Source organism: Neolamprologus brichardi, chromosome 7, assembly GCF_056152115.1.
Source record: "Neolamprologus brichardi isolate AB-2024 chromosome 7, ASM5615211v1, whole genome shotgun sequence".
NCBI lineage: Eukaryota > Metazoa > Chordata > Actinopteri > Cichliformes > Cichlidae > Neolamprologus > Neolamprologus brichardi.
The window spans coordinates 18,550,291-18,566,670 of NC_142110.1; the positions used below are offsets into that span (position 1 = coordinate 18,550,291).

General features: G+C 40.7%; 1 protein-coding gene across 2 annotated transcripts in view; it reads right to left on the reverse strand.

The window, feature by feature from the left end:
- Window positions 1–16,380, reverse strand: part of plxnb2b (plexin b2b) — a 132,915-nt gene that overhangs the window by 42,876 nt on the left and 73,659 nt on the right. The window contains exons 1-9 of one of the 2 annotated variants that reach the window (XM_087843263.1): window positions 14,137–14,262; window positions 8,347–9,476; window positions 5,059–5,247; window positions 4,802–4,933; window positions 3,765–3,865; window positions 2,276–2,402; window positions 1,655–1,814; window positions 976–1,087; window positions 348–459 (exon numbers count right to left, since the gene is read on the reverse strand). In XM_087843263.1, the coding sequence (XP_087699389.1) occupies window positions 348–459; window positions 976–1,087; window positions 1,655–1,814; window positions 2,276–2,402; window positions 3,765–3,865; window positions 4,802–4,933; window positions 5,059–5,247; window positions 8,347–9,474 (2,061 nt within the window). In that variant the 5' untranslated portion in view covers window positions 9,475–9,476; window positions 14,137–14,262. Of the gene's footprint in view, window positions 1–347; window positions 460–975; window positions 1,088–1,654; window positions 1,815–2,275; window positions 2,403–3,764; window positions 3,866–4,801; window positions 4,934–5,058; window positions 5,248–8,346; window positions 9,477–14,136; window positions 14,263–16,380 lie in introns of those variants that run through there. The other variant, XM_087843262.1, reaches the window with a different exon arrangement.

Sequence of the window (16,380 nt, forward strand, 5' to 3'; positions counted from 1 at the left end):
GAAACAGAATGAAAACAAATTAGATAATTTAATAATTTACATTTTAAACATGCTAACCACTTAACGGACACCCTCATCTGTGGCGACAGATAACTATATCGCTGAAACATCTGCTGACTTGGAATCTGATATCCTCCACCCTGCAACATTTGTCATGCAAGATGGTGGCAGCTGATAGTGGGATTTGTGTATTTATTAATTTTTCAGGAGGAGTTTGGACCACTCAGGCAGTGAATCACATGTAAAGTTTAGATGTGTCCTTTAAAACTTGTGCTATAGTCGTTCTCCACATCTATCATACACATACATGACAGAAAAGAGTCCTTGACCTGTCAGAAAGAACTAACCTGACGGTGCTTGATGATGTGGGAACCAACCACGCTGTTGTCCGCATCGCTGCAGGTGTGGTCCTGCGTGTTCCACTGACATCCCCACTGACTGCTTACACATGACATGCACCTGAAAACACAGAAATATGGACCAACTTGGATAAGGAAATACTTTCACATGCACAATCAGGGTAGAGGATGCACACTTAAAAGCACACACAAACAACATCTAAAACATGCAAACTCATCAGAGAGCGTCCGGCACAAAAATCTATGTTGCTGACAATGAAATGGATCTCTGCAACTTCACATAAGCAAAGCTCGTTCATCACACGTTCCTCTGTGTGAAAGAAATGCAGAAAAAAATGAGGGGAAAAAAACAGCCAGGATCGACTTTCATTTTTTGATTAATGAAAAGGAAACTGAGGCAATTTCCTCGGCTTGGTAATGGAAGCAGGAGAAAAAATGCAAGAGGTGCATTCAAAACCACCATGCATCACAATTTACAAACAGAGCCTTGATCTCTCATCTGCTCATGCACGGTGATACATTTACATCAAGGTTGTCAGATGATGCTGTGTTCCATGTCACTGTGTATTTTCACTGAGTGACAGAGCAGAACTGAAAGATTAACAGCCTGACTCACGGTGTGTTTTCAGATTTCCTCACTGTGGCAGCACAGTTGTAGAACATGAATTCCCGCGTGGCCAACTCCACAGTCTCATTCACAAAGATCCTGATAGCCACGGCCACAAAGTCTGAAGATACAGTAAAACAGTGGTTAAAATGTGTTACACTAGATGTTTATGTGAATACAAGTTTTATCATATTAAAGATGTCAAGTATGCTTGTACATTTAAAGACAAAAAACAGAGCGATTAAATATTTTGATAAATCTCCTCAGAATCAGTTCAGTGATTATTTAACTGCCTGAACTGTATTTTAGCGTATAAAAGCTGAAACTTGAGCTGTATTTAAAAAAAGTTTCATGTTTTGTTTATAAGCCATTTTTATGGGACTCACTTTGTTTTGGGCAAGATGTTTGCTGACTACTGATACAAAAAACTGTAAACTGAAATAATAAAGCTTAAATTAGATTAGTGTGTTGATTTCGTGCAATTTTCTGGTGCAAATTTGTTGGACACTATACGTTCTTCAACAAAATGATGGAGAATTTGCCAGCTGACATTAACTTAACCTCATGTTTTTTTCAGCCCATTTCCCACCTTGGCCAGTTAGTATTCAGCATTAACCATCATGGAGAAGCACAGACATTAGACCTTAAAGACGACAGAAACGTGGCAGGGTAATTAAAGAGACCATACCTTGGTCCTCAGGTGTTTTCGGTATAAGCCCAGGCTGGGGCAGATCACAGGAGACCTCACCAGAGTCTGACATGATGCCGTCACTCTGGAAAGACTCAATCTTGCATTGCAAACGGTCAGAGTGTCCAATAGTAGGAAGGGAGGGAATATTGATGTTCACCTGGACAGACAAAAACATACTGACTGGAAACTGTGGCTTCTTAGCCCGTAAGATCTCACTGAGTTCGTATCTCTGCGTAACCAAAGTTATAATAAAGAAACTGTTTCTCTTTTTAAAGAAAGAAACTGAGAAAGAGAAAGGGGTGACATGCTGCTGATGGGAATTCATGTGTGAGTCAGACAGGCAGGAACACAGAAGAAGTAAAAAATGGGGGAATAGGAAGAGGCTCTCCATCTTCAGGCAATCAGCCACGCAGGTTATAATAAGACAGTTTGGAGTTTTTTGGGTGGATCAATACAGAGCTGGAAGACCTAGAGCTCGAGGTCTTTGATTCACAGTGTACCCAGTTTATTACTCAGTCTCTGCATGTAAGTGGAGTTAGGTACTGCAGAGAAAAGAGGGACAATAAAAGAGAACAAAGGAAGTCAGAGACAGTTTGAGTGAGGAATAAACAGCTGTACCTTGCCGGTCTTTCTGCAGGAAAGGTTTGAAGGAGAGAAGGATACAATCTTGACACACTGCTGCTTGGGGCTCCACAACCAACCATTCTTCTCCTCTGCCCGTCGGCACTCAGACCTCCTGGTACACCTTCAGACGAAGGATGAGAAAATCCCATCAGCCTGAGCTGCACATGCCATGAATGCTTTCACAAAAAGTCAGTTTGTAAATAACAAGTCAATGCCTACGTGACTTCCAGCAGGATCTGTGCACAAAATAAAGATTTATGTATCAAAAAGAAAAACATGCAAGGTCCTCAATGGTAACTACATTAATAGGGTCATTTTAACTTGATCGATCAATCGATCGATAGATCGATAGATCGATAGATCGATAGATAGATACATAGTTAAAGTTAAAATGACCCTATTAATGTAGTTACCATTGAGGACCTTGCATGTTTTTCTTTTTGATACATAAATCTTTATTTATTCTTTTAAGTACTAAAAAAATACTCCTTTGTTCAAGCTTCCCAGCTGTGAGCATCTATGGTATAAGGTTAATTGAACATAATTTTAATGAAGCTATTCATATTATGTGATGATGCAAGTAATGAAACTGTTAAAGACAAAAAATGACTTTGCAATCAGACAAAATACACAGGAGAGATAAAAACATGTGACTTCTTTGTGATAAAATCAATCTAGCACTAAATGCAGCAAAGACTAAAATACATACTCTGAAGGAAATACAAACTAACACAGAGATGAGCTGATATTGTGCACATAAACAGAAGTACAGGATATAATGCAACATCAAATTTGCACTGTAAACCACACGGACTGATTTTTTTTGATAAATGAGAGGCAAACGAACTAAGCACTGCTTCAAATCATTTGCAGCAATTGAAGGAAAAGAAAAATTGCAGAATTATCCTATTCAAAAGCTCAAATCATCAAATCATTTGCCTGAGAAATGACTGAATTGATTAATTCTTTATGAAAAGTTGCTGATTCATATTCTGTCAATTGACTTATCAACTGATAAACAGATTTCAGCTCTAACACTAAATAGCGTGCACAATGTTGCACAGTAAGAGCATCGGATATATCAGATAGTTCCAGAGGGACAGAGTTTGCTTCTTTTTCCTAGTCATGATCACATCCCTGTAAAACACATGATACATGCGCACTTTTCTACCCTCCAGACCCTGATAAATATAGACTGATGAGAGTAAATTGCACAGCCTGCCTTCGCCGTGTGGGGCTGACAAACAGCTTTAATTCCTTACGGCTGCACGGACAACAGGAGATGGAATATAAACACTGAGGGGTACTAAAAGTGCAATAAAACACTGAACAAATATCCTGCTGTGTTTTACAGATGGAATTGCATGTGTGGGTGTTTGTGTTAGTCTGTTGCTGTGTGCATGCATTTGTAAATGCATGCAAGAATGTACTTGTGTGTGTGTGTGTGTGTGTGTGTGTGTGTGTGTGTGTGTGTGATCCTCACCTGCCCTCCAAAACACACCAGCCACAGTAAGGGTCCCTCAGTCCCACGCATGATTGGCAGTCTTTCATTTCGAGGCACGTCTGCACTGGCACCTTGGTGATCTGGATTATTACAACATGAAATTTGATCAAAAGGTGCACCTTAAGGGAGACACTGGACAGAAATAACAAGTATTTAAAGTGTAGCTGTAAATGTTCCTTAGTATGTTGCAGGTGTGCAGAGTGGGAGCGAGTGGGGTCTCTCGTGTCTTCTCCCCATATTTAATTACTTTAGTTTATTCAACACAAAACACTGAATGTTTACTGTAACCAGGGTGAAATTGTTTTTCACCCTGGTTACAGCCAATCCATTAGATCTTATTTCAAGACATCAGTATTTTACAGATAAAATCTGAATGTTTAACAGCATCAACATTAGAAACTCTTCCCCTGCCGCAGAAACAAATGTGAGTCAATATAATGAAAGCAAAACTTCTGAAATCGCAAACTTAAAAAAGCAACGGAGCAAATAATTTTGATTATTATATATTTATTTATTTATTTTTTATAAAATGCTAATACTCGTGCTGTGATTGGTCAGCTGTGTGGACGTAAGAACAAAGCCATGATTCTGTATAGATCTGTTTATCTATTCTTAATGCAGCTAGCGTTGCTACTTTTGATTGTGATCTGTGAAGTCCATGTATTCCCTTCTAAAAATACCATCTCAATATTTAAATGGTATTGTATGTGCCCGCTCTCTAAGACAGTGAGCTTTCCTCTTCACATTAGACTGAGGCTGCTCAGCAGAGCTATTAACACTTTGTTTTATATTATAAGACACTTTGAAAGCAACATCTCTCATTTTAATCAAGGCAGCTTTCTACAGTGGCACCATACAGGCTTTTCTCCGTGCATAACCACAGCATAATTTTTGGGTTTGGATCTATTTTTTTCTCTTTTAAATGAATACAGTCTTTGTGGAGCTCAGTCTTAGCACAAGCAAGTACTCTGCCAGAATTTTAATGTATAATAAGTGTTAAATATATACACACACACCCTTTTCTCTGTGGTAATGTAGAGGTGGCTCTGGCTTTGGTCAAGGAAAAGGTTCTTGTTGACCTTGTCTCCTATGTTGTTGCCAACATAGGAGTACGGCTTGTTGCCATATTCACCTGGTCTCAGGTGTACCTGGACAAAATAAACAAAAGACAAAAGATAAGAGGTTTTAAATTCACTTGATACACCTTCCCTCAGATAAAAGTTTAAACTGAGGAAAAAAATATCCAACAAAAAAAACCACAAGTGAACTCAACCTTGAAGACCTCTCCGTTGGCGCTGCCCAAAAAGGCGATCGTGTGGTCATTCTCCACAGCAACAGTTACAGCAGTCAGATGGACCGACATGGTCAACACTGCATCTGCCTTTAAGGCAAATGCTGGCTTGCTTGCCAGAGGCGAAGGCAAATGCTCTGCACCACACTTGAAGTTTCCCAATGCATCCTTCTGTAAAGGGAAAGGATAACAAGAAGGGACGATCAGACATTGTTTGCTTTTCACTCCAAAAACATTAACTGTCTTTGCAGTACTGTTCGTATCCTACTTAAACTTTATAACAGAGATAGGAAATGTGCTTTGAACACTCGACCATTTTAATCTACAATCTAAAATTGGCTTTGTTTTGACTGATCATTTCTTTGATTAAAATAATAAATAAAAATTACAAGTATTTGCTTTAGAGTTGGAAGTCTGAGACAACAACAATAGGAAAACTCGTGTTAATAATCACTTAACAAGAAACTAGTAATACATGCAAGTAAAAAATGTAAAATAACCAGTTAAGTTGGGCCATAACTAAAAAAGTCTTTGGCACATGAAAATTGTTCCTGGAATACTTATTTCTGAGTAGGTACTGATCTCGGTATTAAGCTCAGTCACTCTCTAAAGTAAATACCCTACAGCTGCAGACCCTATGGTGGGAGCTGGAGATGTGAAACAGCTAAAATATCAACCAGTGGTGTAGGGTAGCAGCGGTCTTGACATGTCAGAGGCAGCAAAGCAAAAATTTTAAAACATGAATAGACCGCCAAATTTGACAGGTGTATTTAGTACATGGAGAGAGGCGAGTGAGCCATATTAAAGTTAGGCCTATAACCTGAACAAAGGCGTAATTTTGGTGGTTTTGTCTTTCTACACCACCAAGGCAGGTTTTAAATCAAACAATCAATATGTGATTGAAGTTAAACTTTAAGCTTTAACTGAAGGCATTTTAGCAAATCTTTGCCAAAACTTCTTCGGGAATTTGAGCCATTTTTATACACAGTCCCCCTTTTTAGAGGTTTAAAACCAACTGGATATTCTACTGACAAGTAGTTCCAGGTGAGGCCAGTTCCCTTGTTACTTCATGACAAATGAAGCGGACATACTATTTGAAGGTGGTTTGAAGTGTCGAATTTACATTTTATAGCTTTTCTTTCTAATTGTAAATAAAAATGCCCAAATACATGTCAGTGCAAGTGAGATAGGCTAACATTCAGCTGAAAAAATAAACCAGAATCTGGCGACCTGTCCACAGTGTACCCTGCCTCTCACCCTAAGACAGCTGGGATAGGCTCCAGACGCCCCTCACAACCCTGAAAAATGATAAGCGGAAGCGAATAGATGGTTGGATGGACAGAAATAATAAAAACTTCAGGAATAAATTTTTTTTTTAAATCTGGTACTTTCTTAGAAAATAAGGAATGAAATGGCCAGCTCAGCAACACATAAAGACCTGAGAAAAATTTTTTCCATAGATAACATCTAAGTCAAAAACACCCAGGGGAGGTAGGCATATCACGACACCTCCATGAATGGGAATAGAACAAGGTTCAAACTATCGGTTACACTCAAGAACAGGAGGATCAGATTAAACTTTGCCAAAGAAAATCTGAAAGAGCCTTTACAGTTCTGAAAAAAAAAATCTTTGGACAGGTGAAACCAAGATAAACAGCATGTCTGTGAAGGTTCTCAGTCATCCAGGTCATCGTAGTCTAAAGAGCTTGGAAAGAAAAGCTTTCTTCTTTAACCCTGGAGAACCCATGGGGTCAAATTTGACCCCATGGGTTCTCCAGGGTTAAGTTGCTTGAAGACGTTTCACCTCTCATCTGAGAAGCTTCTTCAGTTCTAGGGTCAAATGGTGGAGAGTCCCAGATTTAAAGAGAAGTGAAAGAAGCCATCTGTGGCGGAGGTGTGGTCCCGGGCGCGGCTGCAGGGGAGGAGTGGTGCAGTGAGCTCAAAGGGGCGGTGCTGGAGACGCAGGTGAGAACAGCTGATGGCGTTTGGACTGATGATGGTTTCCCTCCCCTTTTATAGTGAGACGGGAGAGGAGCGGAGGGAGAGCTGGAAATCAGCTGAGACCAGAGCTGTCAGACTGTGGACGGTCATAACAAATGAAAACTAGAAATAAACGTGGCATCTGGCGACAAACAACTGTGCGTGTGTGTACGTGTGTGAAGTGCATTTCACACCATCTATGTCCACTGTGAACAGCCATCTTTGAACAGAGGTGGTGGCTTGTGACACCAACTGTCTGCCATCTATAATCAAGTTTTGAGATCCCTTCACGGCCACTCGCATCCTGGGCCATCTGACCTCAAGAAATCACATGATAGGGTGGGGCTAGGTTTCACAATGAGCTCATCCGAAACCTTGGCTGATTGTGACCTACACCCGTTATTACACCTTGGCTTGTGTGATTAGAAAGAGAATTGTCCCTTTTGGGGGAATCCTCCCACAGGGCTTAAATCTGGGACTTTCCACCATTTGACCCTAGAACTGAAGAAGCTTCTCGGATGAGAGGTGAAACGTCTTCAAGCAACTTAAAGAAGTCCAGACGCTTTTCTTTCCAACCTTCTTAGACCAAGATTAACAGCCTGAATCAGAATGATGGGTAGAGAAAAATATGGAGAGGTGAGAAACAGCTCATGATCAGAATGGGCATGTATAGCTGCCACTGAAACTGGGTCACTACTGTCTGATTACTGTGACTGCTGATCGAAACAGAAACAGAAGGATGAAATGTGAAGTGTACAGGGCTATACTCTCTGCTTAGATTCAGACAAATGCTAAACAAAAAAAAACCCAAAAATTCTGAAACCCCTTAATTAAAGTAGAAAGTCTGCACTTTAGCCACGTCTTGATTGTGTGATTTAAAATCCACTGTGCTGGTGTACAGAGACTACAAGAATTGTGTCTTTCTCCAACAAATTATGGACCTAACTATACATCTATATGGCCTGAAGCAGCTTATCTCACTCAGTTTATAGAATTACATTACAATTAATACCATTATTAATTTGTTAAATGTACTCATACTTATATACTTAATGTAGCAGCATATGCTGTTGGCACAGTGACTGTATTAGTGTGTCTCTCTTCTTATTGGACGCTATTGCATGGTAATGCCTTTTAGCCTTGGTCAGATTACAAGTGAACAGGAGAACAAATGAAATGTTGAGATTTTATAATAAAAAGTGATAACTGCATTGCAGATTATAATTATACCAATTTGAGTTTTTCAAAACATTCTTTTAAATTAGAGTCAGCTGACAAAGAAGCACTTACAGAAATCTTTGAAGTGCATGCTGTGTAGGTTTGAGATGAGTAGGGTACGTCCACAGCAGGAACCCCAGAAATCTCCCCAGAGTCACTGTAGCATGCACTGATTATATCCATCAGCTGCTGATTGATGGAGTTCAGCGGGTACATGCAGAGAGCAGAGTCGCTTTCGTCGTCATCTGGATGAGCCACCATGAAGAGGACTTTTGTGAATGAGGTGACCGTGCCATAATTACCAGATTGAGACATGACCCGTGCCAGCTCTTTTCCTGGAAAAGCCACATATGCAGCTTGGACTTTGTTGTACCGGTTCTTTATACCGCAGGTTAACTGGAGCTCTGTGTACGAATAGTAATGTTGGTCATTTTCACAAAGACGAGACACATAAGTCAAGTTTTTGTTATCTGTGCCATCAAGAGTCCGAGAAAAGAGGAAATACACAAAACCATCCTCTTTGAAGGCATGTTGGAAGTCGTGTAAGTACTTGAGGACAAATGGCGCCGTCTGTACCGCTGATGCCTCAATGATGTTCTCAAACACAACCCAGTCCTGGTAGTCCTCAAGGATTCGTGTGCTGATTAGTTTTGTACTGTCCAGGCTTCCATAGCCCTTTCCAACAAGGAACACTTTGAAGGTCCGGCCATTTTTTGTGTAGTTGGACATGACGCTCACCACGTTCACATTATCCTCTATGCTAGCCACGTAAGTCCTCTCTCCTTTGTTGTCATTGTAATACAGCTCTTGTTCTACATTAGACAGGTTGAGGAGGGAACATATGCCTCTGTATCGACTGCCACATACTATTAGTGAACCATTGGACGGGTGGACCAGCAGAAGCTTGTTGCTGTTGGGCATGAGCACTGTGTCCTGACAGCCTGAAGCAGGAGGTGTACATGTTTTGGCATCTTTTTTTGGGCCCGTCTCAGTGCGGGCCTCCTTCTGGAGGGACGGGCTCAGCTGGAAGATATTGTTGACTGCTCCCAGATAGATGCGACCAGTCTGTGGGTCCTGGACCACATTGTTAATCAGGCTTTCAGAGATGAATTCCACAGTGGGGATTTTTCCACTACCCCCTTGGGCTTGAGAGACTGACAGCCAGAAGAGGAAGAGGAGGATGGAGACCCAGCTTGCCATCTCTGGAAGGAACAGAAAGGAAGAAGTGTTTTATTATTAATGAAGTTAAATGGAACTTTAAATGCACATTAACTATCAGCAACATGACACATCAACAAAGGGTTGGTGTGTAGTTAATATAACCCCACATACATACACATATACTCATACATAAAATTGAAGGTAAATCAGTTGTCTTTACATTGGTTCTAAGCAACAAGCCTGCTTCACTGGGAGGGGCTCAGGATCAGTTTGAGGTCAGGACTGTGTGCAGGCCAGTCAAGTTCTTCTACATCAAACTCGCTCATCCATGTCTGTATGAACCTTGCTTTGTGCACTGGCACACAGTCATGTTGGAATAGAAAACACCCACTGACTGCGACTGCGGAATATTTAGTAGCGAGAAAATTTCACGACTGGACTTGTTGCACAGGTGACGTCCTATCAGGGTACCACACTGCAATTCCCTGAGTTCCTGAGAGTGACAAATTCTTTCACAAATGTTTGTAGAAGCAGTCTGCATGCCTAGCTTCTTGATTATATTCAACTCGAAGTGATTGGAACACCTCAATTCAATGATTTGGATGGGTGAGTGAATACTTTTGGCAATATAGTGTATTTTTAGAAAATCTGCACATGGAGACATTAATAGGGTTGCACTAGGCTATACACCTGAAGTTTGTATTGCCCAGGTATATACAAAAGTAACAGGAAGTAATTTGAATGAACTGGGATTTTAAGGTGTACAACACATGAAGCATATCCCACTTTAGAGTCACAGATTTAGGTTATGGGGCTAAAACAATTTAAAAACTGCCTCGAGATGACAGCGCATGGCGTAGGTGTTTGTGTCTGACTCAACTCCCTGATCCAGTTATATATTTTTTGGGGGGGGGAGAGATTTTGAATTCAATTGATTTATCTCAAGCCATCACTGGTAAAAAAATAAATAAAACTGGTTTGTGTAGGGGTAAAAAAGACAAAGGATAACAACTAGATCTCAATCCATAACACAATAAACAACTCTTTAAAAAGCTTGGATCACATCCAACTTCATTTGCACTTGCTTTTTTTCTCCCCTAGCAGCCGCACAATGTGTTTAGGAAGTACACTGTTTTGTCTCAGGAAATATGATCACATAACATCCTTGTAAACTACAGACAGCCTCATGTACCGGCTAACAGCAGGTGCCTGCGGAGCCTTCGTTCACTGCTGTTTGCGCAGGCTGTGGTAAATATGGAACTGCAGGTGGCTTTGAAGCAGCCATTGCCCACACAGCAAATGTTAGTGTATGTTTGCATGTGGTTTCAGTCTTGCACACACTCAGCAGTATCCTCCTCCTCATTTCATCTTGCCAGTCAAGTTACAGACACATTTGTCAAAGTCACTTGCCAAAACTGTGTTTTATTATGTTAACCTGCCTTTGCTCACTGGACTAAGTGGGGAGACCACTGATTGGACATTTGCCTGGGGGGGAGGGGGGGCTGTTAATTTCACTGGCAACACTCATTTTCATTTAAGTAGACACAATTCGATTTCTTGATTTTATTTTTTTTAACCCCTCCACCCCACTCATTTACTGCCTCACACTATCCACCCCCCCCCCCCCCCCCCCCTTAACCCATTTCATTACATAAATGTATTATGCCCTTTTCAATTCATAGTCTTAAATATTTCCATTAAAATGGGAATGGTGCAATAAAATCCCTCTCTCTGCTTATTCAGGACAAAAATGTGTGCGGCTGGTTTTTACAGCTTTAATTAAGAAGGAGGGGCGGTAAGTGTTATGCCAAGATTTAACTGAGAGGAAAAGACCAAAAAAAACAGAAAAGAAATCTTGAGTTTACATGCACAGTACAGAGTGGACAAAATAAAGGGTATATTATGTAAACTATTATTTCAGCTCTAAAGTAACACAACTTCAATTTCAAAGGACATATCCATCGGCAATTACAAGCCCGCGTCAGCTTTAAGCGGCAAGACAATAACGTTTGTGCTTGAGTTTTCAGGGAAGCTTCACAGAAACTGCACGAGTTGCAAAACAGCCTCACAGCCTCAAAATGTTGACATCAAAAGCAAAACAGAGACAACTTTCACTGACAAAGTGAGGTGGCAAACTGCAAAAATGTCCACAGAGAAAAACTAAAAGGAAAAATGGTATTAAAGAAAAAAATGAAATCAGCAGCTCTGTGAGCCAGGGCTCAGTGATCTGTAAACAAAAACTTTACTCTGAGCAAATTTAGGGTGACATTGTATGTAGTATGTAAGTTGGTATACTAATTTTCTCATATAAAGGTGCCATCTGACTATTATTATGTTTTGACTAGACAGATTCAGGTAGTCTAACAAGCTACATGACCTTGAATGTGCATTTTTTCTGCTTAAGAACATACCTGTCAAAAACACTTTGTCAGCACACTCCTGTACATACAATTACACCTACTGCATATCTGCACACCTACAGAATGAAAGGTGTGCAACAGCTATTTGTATACTGCCACAATGTACAATTCCCACTTTTTAATGGATTGTCTACAGACATGGTGTAGCTAGATGACTCTGTGTCTTTCACTAAAAACTGTAATATCCCCTTTTCTATCAATTTACCCTGAGAAAAAAAGTGGATTATGTCAGTAGTATCTGTGACAAAAAAAAATACTTGATTTCTTTTAACTCCCAATAAAACTTTCTCAGACCACAAATTCAAGGACAATCATCTCTGGACACTCATTTAGGTTTTAGAAAACTCCAGAATCACTTACAACTGCAACTTCAAAGGGTGCTTTTCCTATTCATGCAAATCCTATGGCCAGTCCCTGATCAGACAAAAAAATGTGTCACACAAATTTCCCTCAGATGTTGCATTGTGGGTCAGGGCAAACGAATTTCTTAACATATTTCAAAAGAGCCTGTTCTCTCCTAAGATGTCTCCTTCTGTCACTCTGTCACTTTTTATCCTTTTTTTTCATGGGCTTAATCCTTAACGCTGGAATTAAAGAGGCTTCAAAGAGCTGAGCAGATACAGCCGCCTGGTGGGGGTGGCACAGGTGGAATGAGGCCCATTTCTCCCCAGACCAACCCACCTCTTTTTTTCAACATGTCTGCTGTGAGAGAACATGACAACTGGGCATATCATCCAACACGCGGCTATTCTGAATAAATAAAAGCCTGCTAAATTTAGAGGCTGCGTGCTGCATCAGCCTGCAGCTAATGAAGCCTCCAATGGCCTGGAATAAATAATAATGAAACACATCATGCACTAATGAAGCTGGCACATCTGAAAAATATGATCTGGTGAAAGTCAATTTTCAAATTCAAACAGCCTGAAGCCAGCACTGAATTGACCTTAAATTAGGCATTTCACCTCATTCCTTTTCACGTGATTGTTTGTGGTTACGGAAAGAAAAAAATCTTTGGCATCTTTGAGCTTTAGAACTTCTTTAACTCTTCACAAGAATGCTTAAATGGGCCAATTCTGGTCTTTAGCAGTTTTTATAATTATGTAAGTACAGCTTCAGGTTAACTACAAAACATATTATAATGTGTTATTTATTTAACAAGAATAAATAATGACACAGTCTAGAGCGTTGTGTTGTGTCTCGGCTATTTTTCTGACAGGTAAAGTTTGGCTGAAACAGCAAATTTATAACAGAATGGCTGAAAAAGAAAAAAATGAAATCACGAAAACCTGATTGCTGCGTTGGGACCTTAAGAGAGCTGTGCATAAATGTGCATAAATGAATGCCCACAACTGAAGCAACGTTTTAGAAGCTTCTCTACTTTTAGAAGACTAGTGGGCAAAGATTCCTTCATAGTGATGTGAGTCATACAGAAAATACTTTGGGTCATTCCTGCTAAAGTCTTTTCTAAAAGCTACTGAACCATGGGGTGCACTTATTTCATGACTGTTTATAGCAGGTTGTATTTACTTTAAACATGTAAAACTGTATCATTCTTCTTAACTATGCATATATTTACAAAGCTTGTAGAAACCTTGAGATGAAAAATTCATTCAGTCCCACCACAGGGTAGTCACCTCACTGTCACTCAACAGTTTAACAGGTAGTTTGCACCTAGTTAAAACTAATGCTGTCTGTTACAGCGGTGCTTGAAAATTCTTCATGAATAAATCATTCAGGAGGTTATAATGTTCAGTTTTAGTATTCAGCTTTCATTCTTTTGGATTTGCTGATTTGTGTTGTTCTTGAATTTTAACACATTATAAAGAAAAATGCTGCAGTTATCCACCCTCTGATCTAAAAAAGAATGGCATTGTAGCACAAATGTAGTAATTTTAATGCAAATGCTGTGAAAATATGAGCTACCAGTAGGTCTTGGGGAAGATCTCCAGAGAGCAATTTCTAGAACTCGGTATGTAAAACTAAGTGAAAATGAAACTAGGCAACAACAGAAAACTAAAGGAGCAGTGCAACTAATATTTTTTCCATTGTGGAAGTACACAAGAAAGTAGGAAGTACACATTTTGTTATTTGTTATAAATGAGATGCACAAACCTCAAATACCTAAACGCTCTGAACATTTTAAGGCTCAACAGTATCTGTAAGTTGTGTTGTCAAGACCTGTGAAAACTGTCTTGTTCTCCTCAGACAAACTATATCAGTAGTGTTGTCAATAAACCGCATTTCCTAAACAGTACTTGTTTAAGCTAAGTTGACTACTCACCTCACCATAACGACACCAAACTGAAGATTCAGCTCAGAGTTGAATGAGCCATACGAACACGATGTGCTACACCGCTCTGATATGTAGTCTCCAATTCAAATGTACTCCTTCGGTTTGACAGGAGCGAAGTAGGACAGCTAAACTGTTGAGGTATGGCATGCACAGGCTTGCCTGTAGCACATAGGTGTGCCTTTTTTGTTTCCTTGCTTATCATTTCACACATGCGCAAACACACACCTTTTATTGACAAATACAGAAGCATTTCTTCCACCCTTCCTCCATAAGGTAGGCCATGTCTGGACAGGAGAAGCAGCTTTCAACAGTAAAAAAAAATGAAAGATATTAAATTGAAAAATGGAAGGTGTGTGCCCCTACACACACACACACACACATGCACACACACACAAATCCACAGGCTTAGAGATACATGTGCAAGCCCCAATACATGAAACCAGCTCAGCTTGAAGTGCTGACGAAGTAATCCTGCTCAGACCACACAAAGACACTCTTCTCTTCAAACTGCCATGCTGTGTTTCTTTGACACAGGGGCACTAAAACCCAGCATGGCAGTCCACACGCCTCTTGGCCAATCCTAAGGAGGAAGTCTGCAAGTGTGTCGTGGTAAGGGAGCAAAAGATCAGGAAGGAGATAGCAGAATTAAAATTCTGGAGAAATGTCTCTGATGATTAGATTAGATCAGATGCACAAACGGTTACATAACTGCTGACCCGGCAAGTTTTGAAGCGGCATGAGTCCCCTCGTCCTTATTAAAATAGATACAGAAAGGGAACTGATATAATATATAAAGAAACAGACACCCTACCCAGAAAATCTAATAGGATATCACCCCACACTGCGATCATTCATATTCAGCACTTTCTTTACTGGAGAGCTGCCTTTGACAGCTCTGACACTGATGTGAAACCACTGAAACCACTTTCACTGTTATACACTGATAAAAGTGAACTACGATTAAATTAGCAGCCTGTCCCCAGAGAAGTCGACCCCGGGTAAAGAGAGGTGAACGTGGGGTTAATGCTCTGATTCAAACCTTACCATGTCTCTAACAGCATGTAGCATGCTGAAAAAGCATGATAAAGTGAGCCCAAGGAAATACAACAACCCAGGTTGAGAGCCATGACAAGGAACTGGAACTGAGGGGTGGATCCTTGTCCTTTATTTTCCTGCCACCACCAAGGAAACCACAGGCAGAACAGAAGCATTGTTAAAAGATGAAACATGAAGCGGGAGAGTGTGGAGAACTCTTTCTCTGCATGTCTTCCATTCCCCGCACCACTTCCTTTTTTGACATGCAAAAAGTCTTGTCCCATGCTCGGAGTAAAATTGTTTCACAAGTTGTAAAGGAGGGCTGGTGTGACGATGGTAATCCAATTTCCATATGAACAATTACCCTGCCGTCAGGGCTGGCAGTTCATTTATTTCAATTTGACTGACTGGGAAAACCATGCTCACCAAAAGCAGCCAGCCCAGCCATTGTATTCAGGGCACCAGGCACAGAGGGGGTGGGGGATGGGGTTGATGGGGCTGGTCCATTTTAGCGGGATCCAGCTGCTCTGGCCTAAATTTGCTAACACCTTTAAAGTTGGCCCATGACCCAAGAGTGTGTGTATCACACGTTACTCTCTTATTAGACCGTATGTGCCCCAATTCTCACATCTCTGGGTTTCTGCTCGTGTGTACGTGTATGTCTACATGCATCTGTCCTCTTGTGTATGTTTGTCTGTTATGATGTATGACCATGAGTCAGCCGGTGCGAGCATAACCTGCGTGCACACATGCATACAATCCTTTTAGGCACAGCAGTTTTCCTCATTAGGACTGATAGACTGTTTGTGTGTCTGTTTACCGCTCCGTCACCATTTTCAAGGCTCCTGCTATCTCCCTTCTGCCAGCTGGACACTTGAGCAGCAAGAGCGCAAAACCACAGGCTTGCACACACAAACTACTTGAGCAAAGTACACATTTAAATGTGCTTGTGTTCACACACACACATATACACACACATACACACACTCACTCACTACCAGGCTTCTCTGCCTCATACCGCCCGGCAGCTGACCTCTGTGTCTCTTGTAATCTCTCAATCTCTGTTTGTCTCTCAAACAAACACAGAAATTCAACCTCTTCTGTCTGGCCAACAGCAGCTTGGGCTAATCTCCCAATGCTAACTGGCCTCCCCCAACCCCAGCTGGATGCTGCAACTCTCCAGTGGGACAGAGTGGC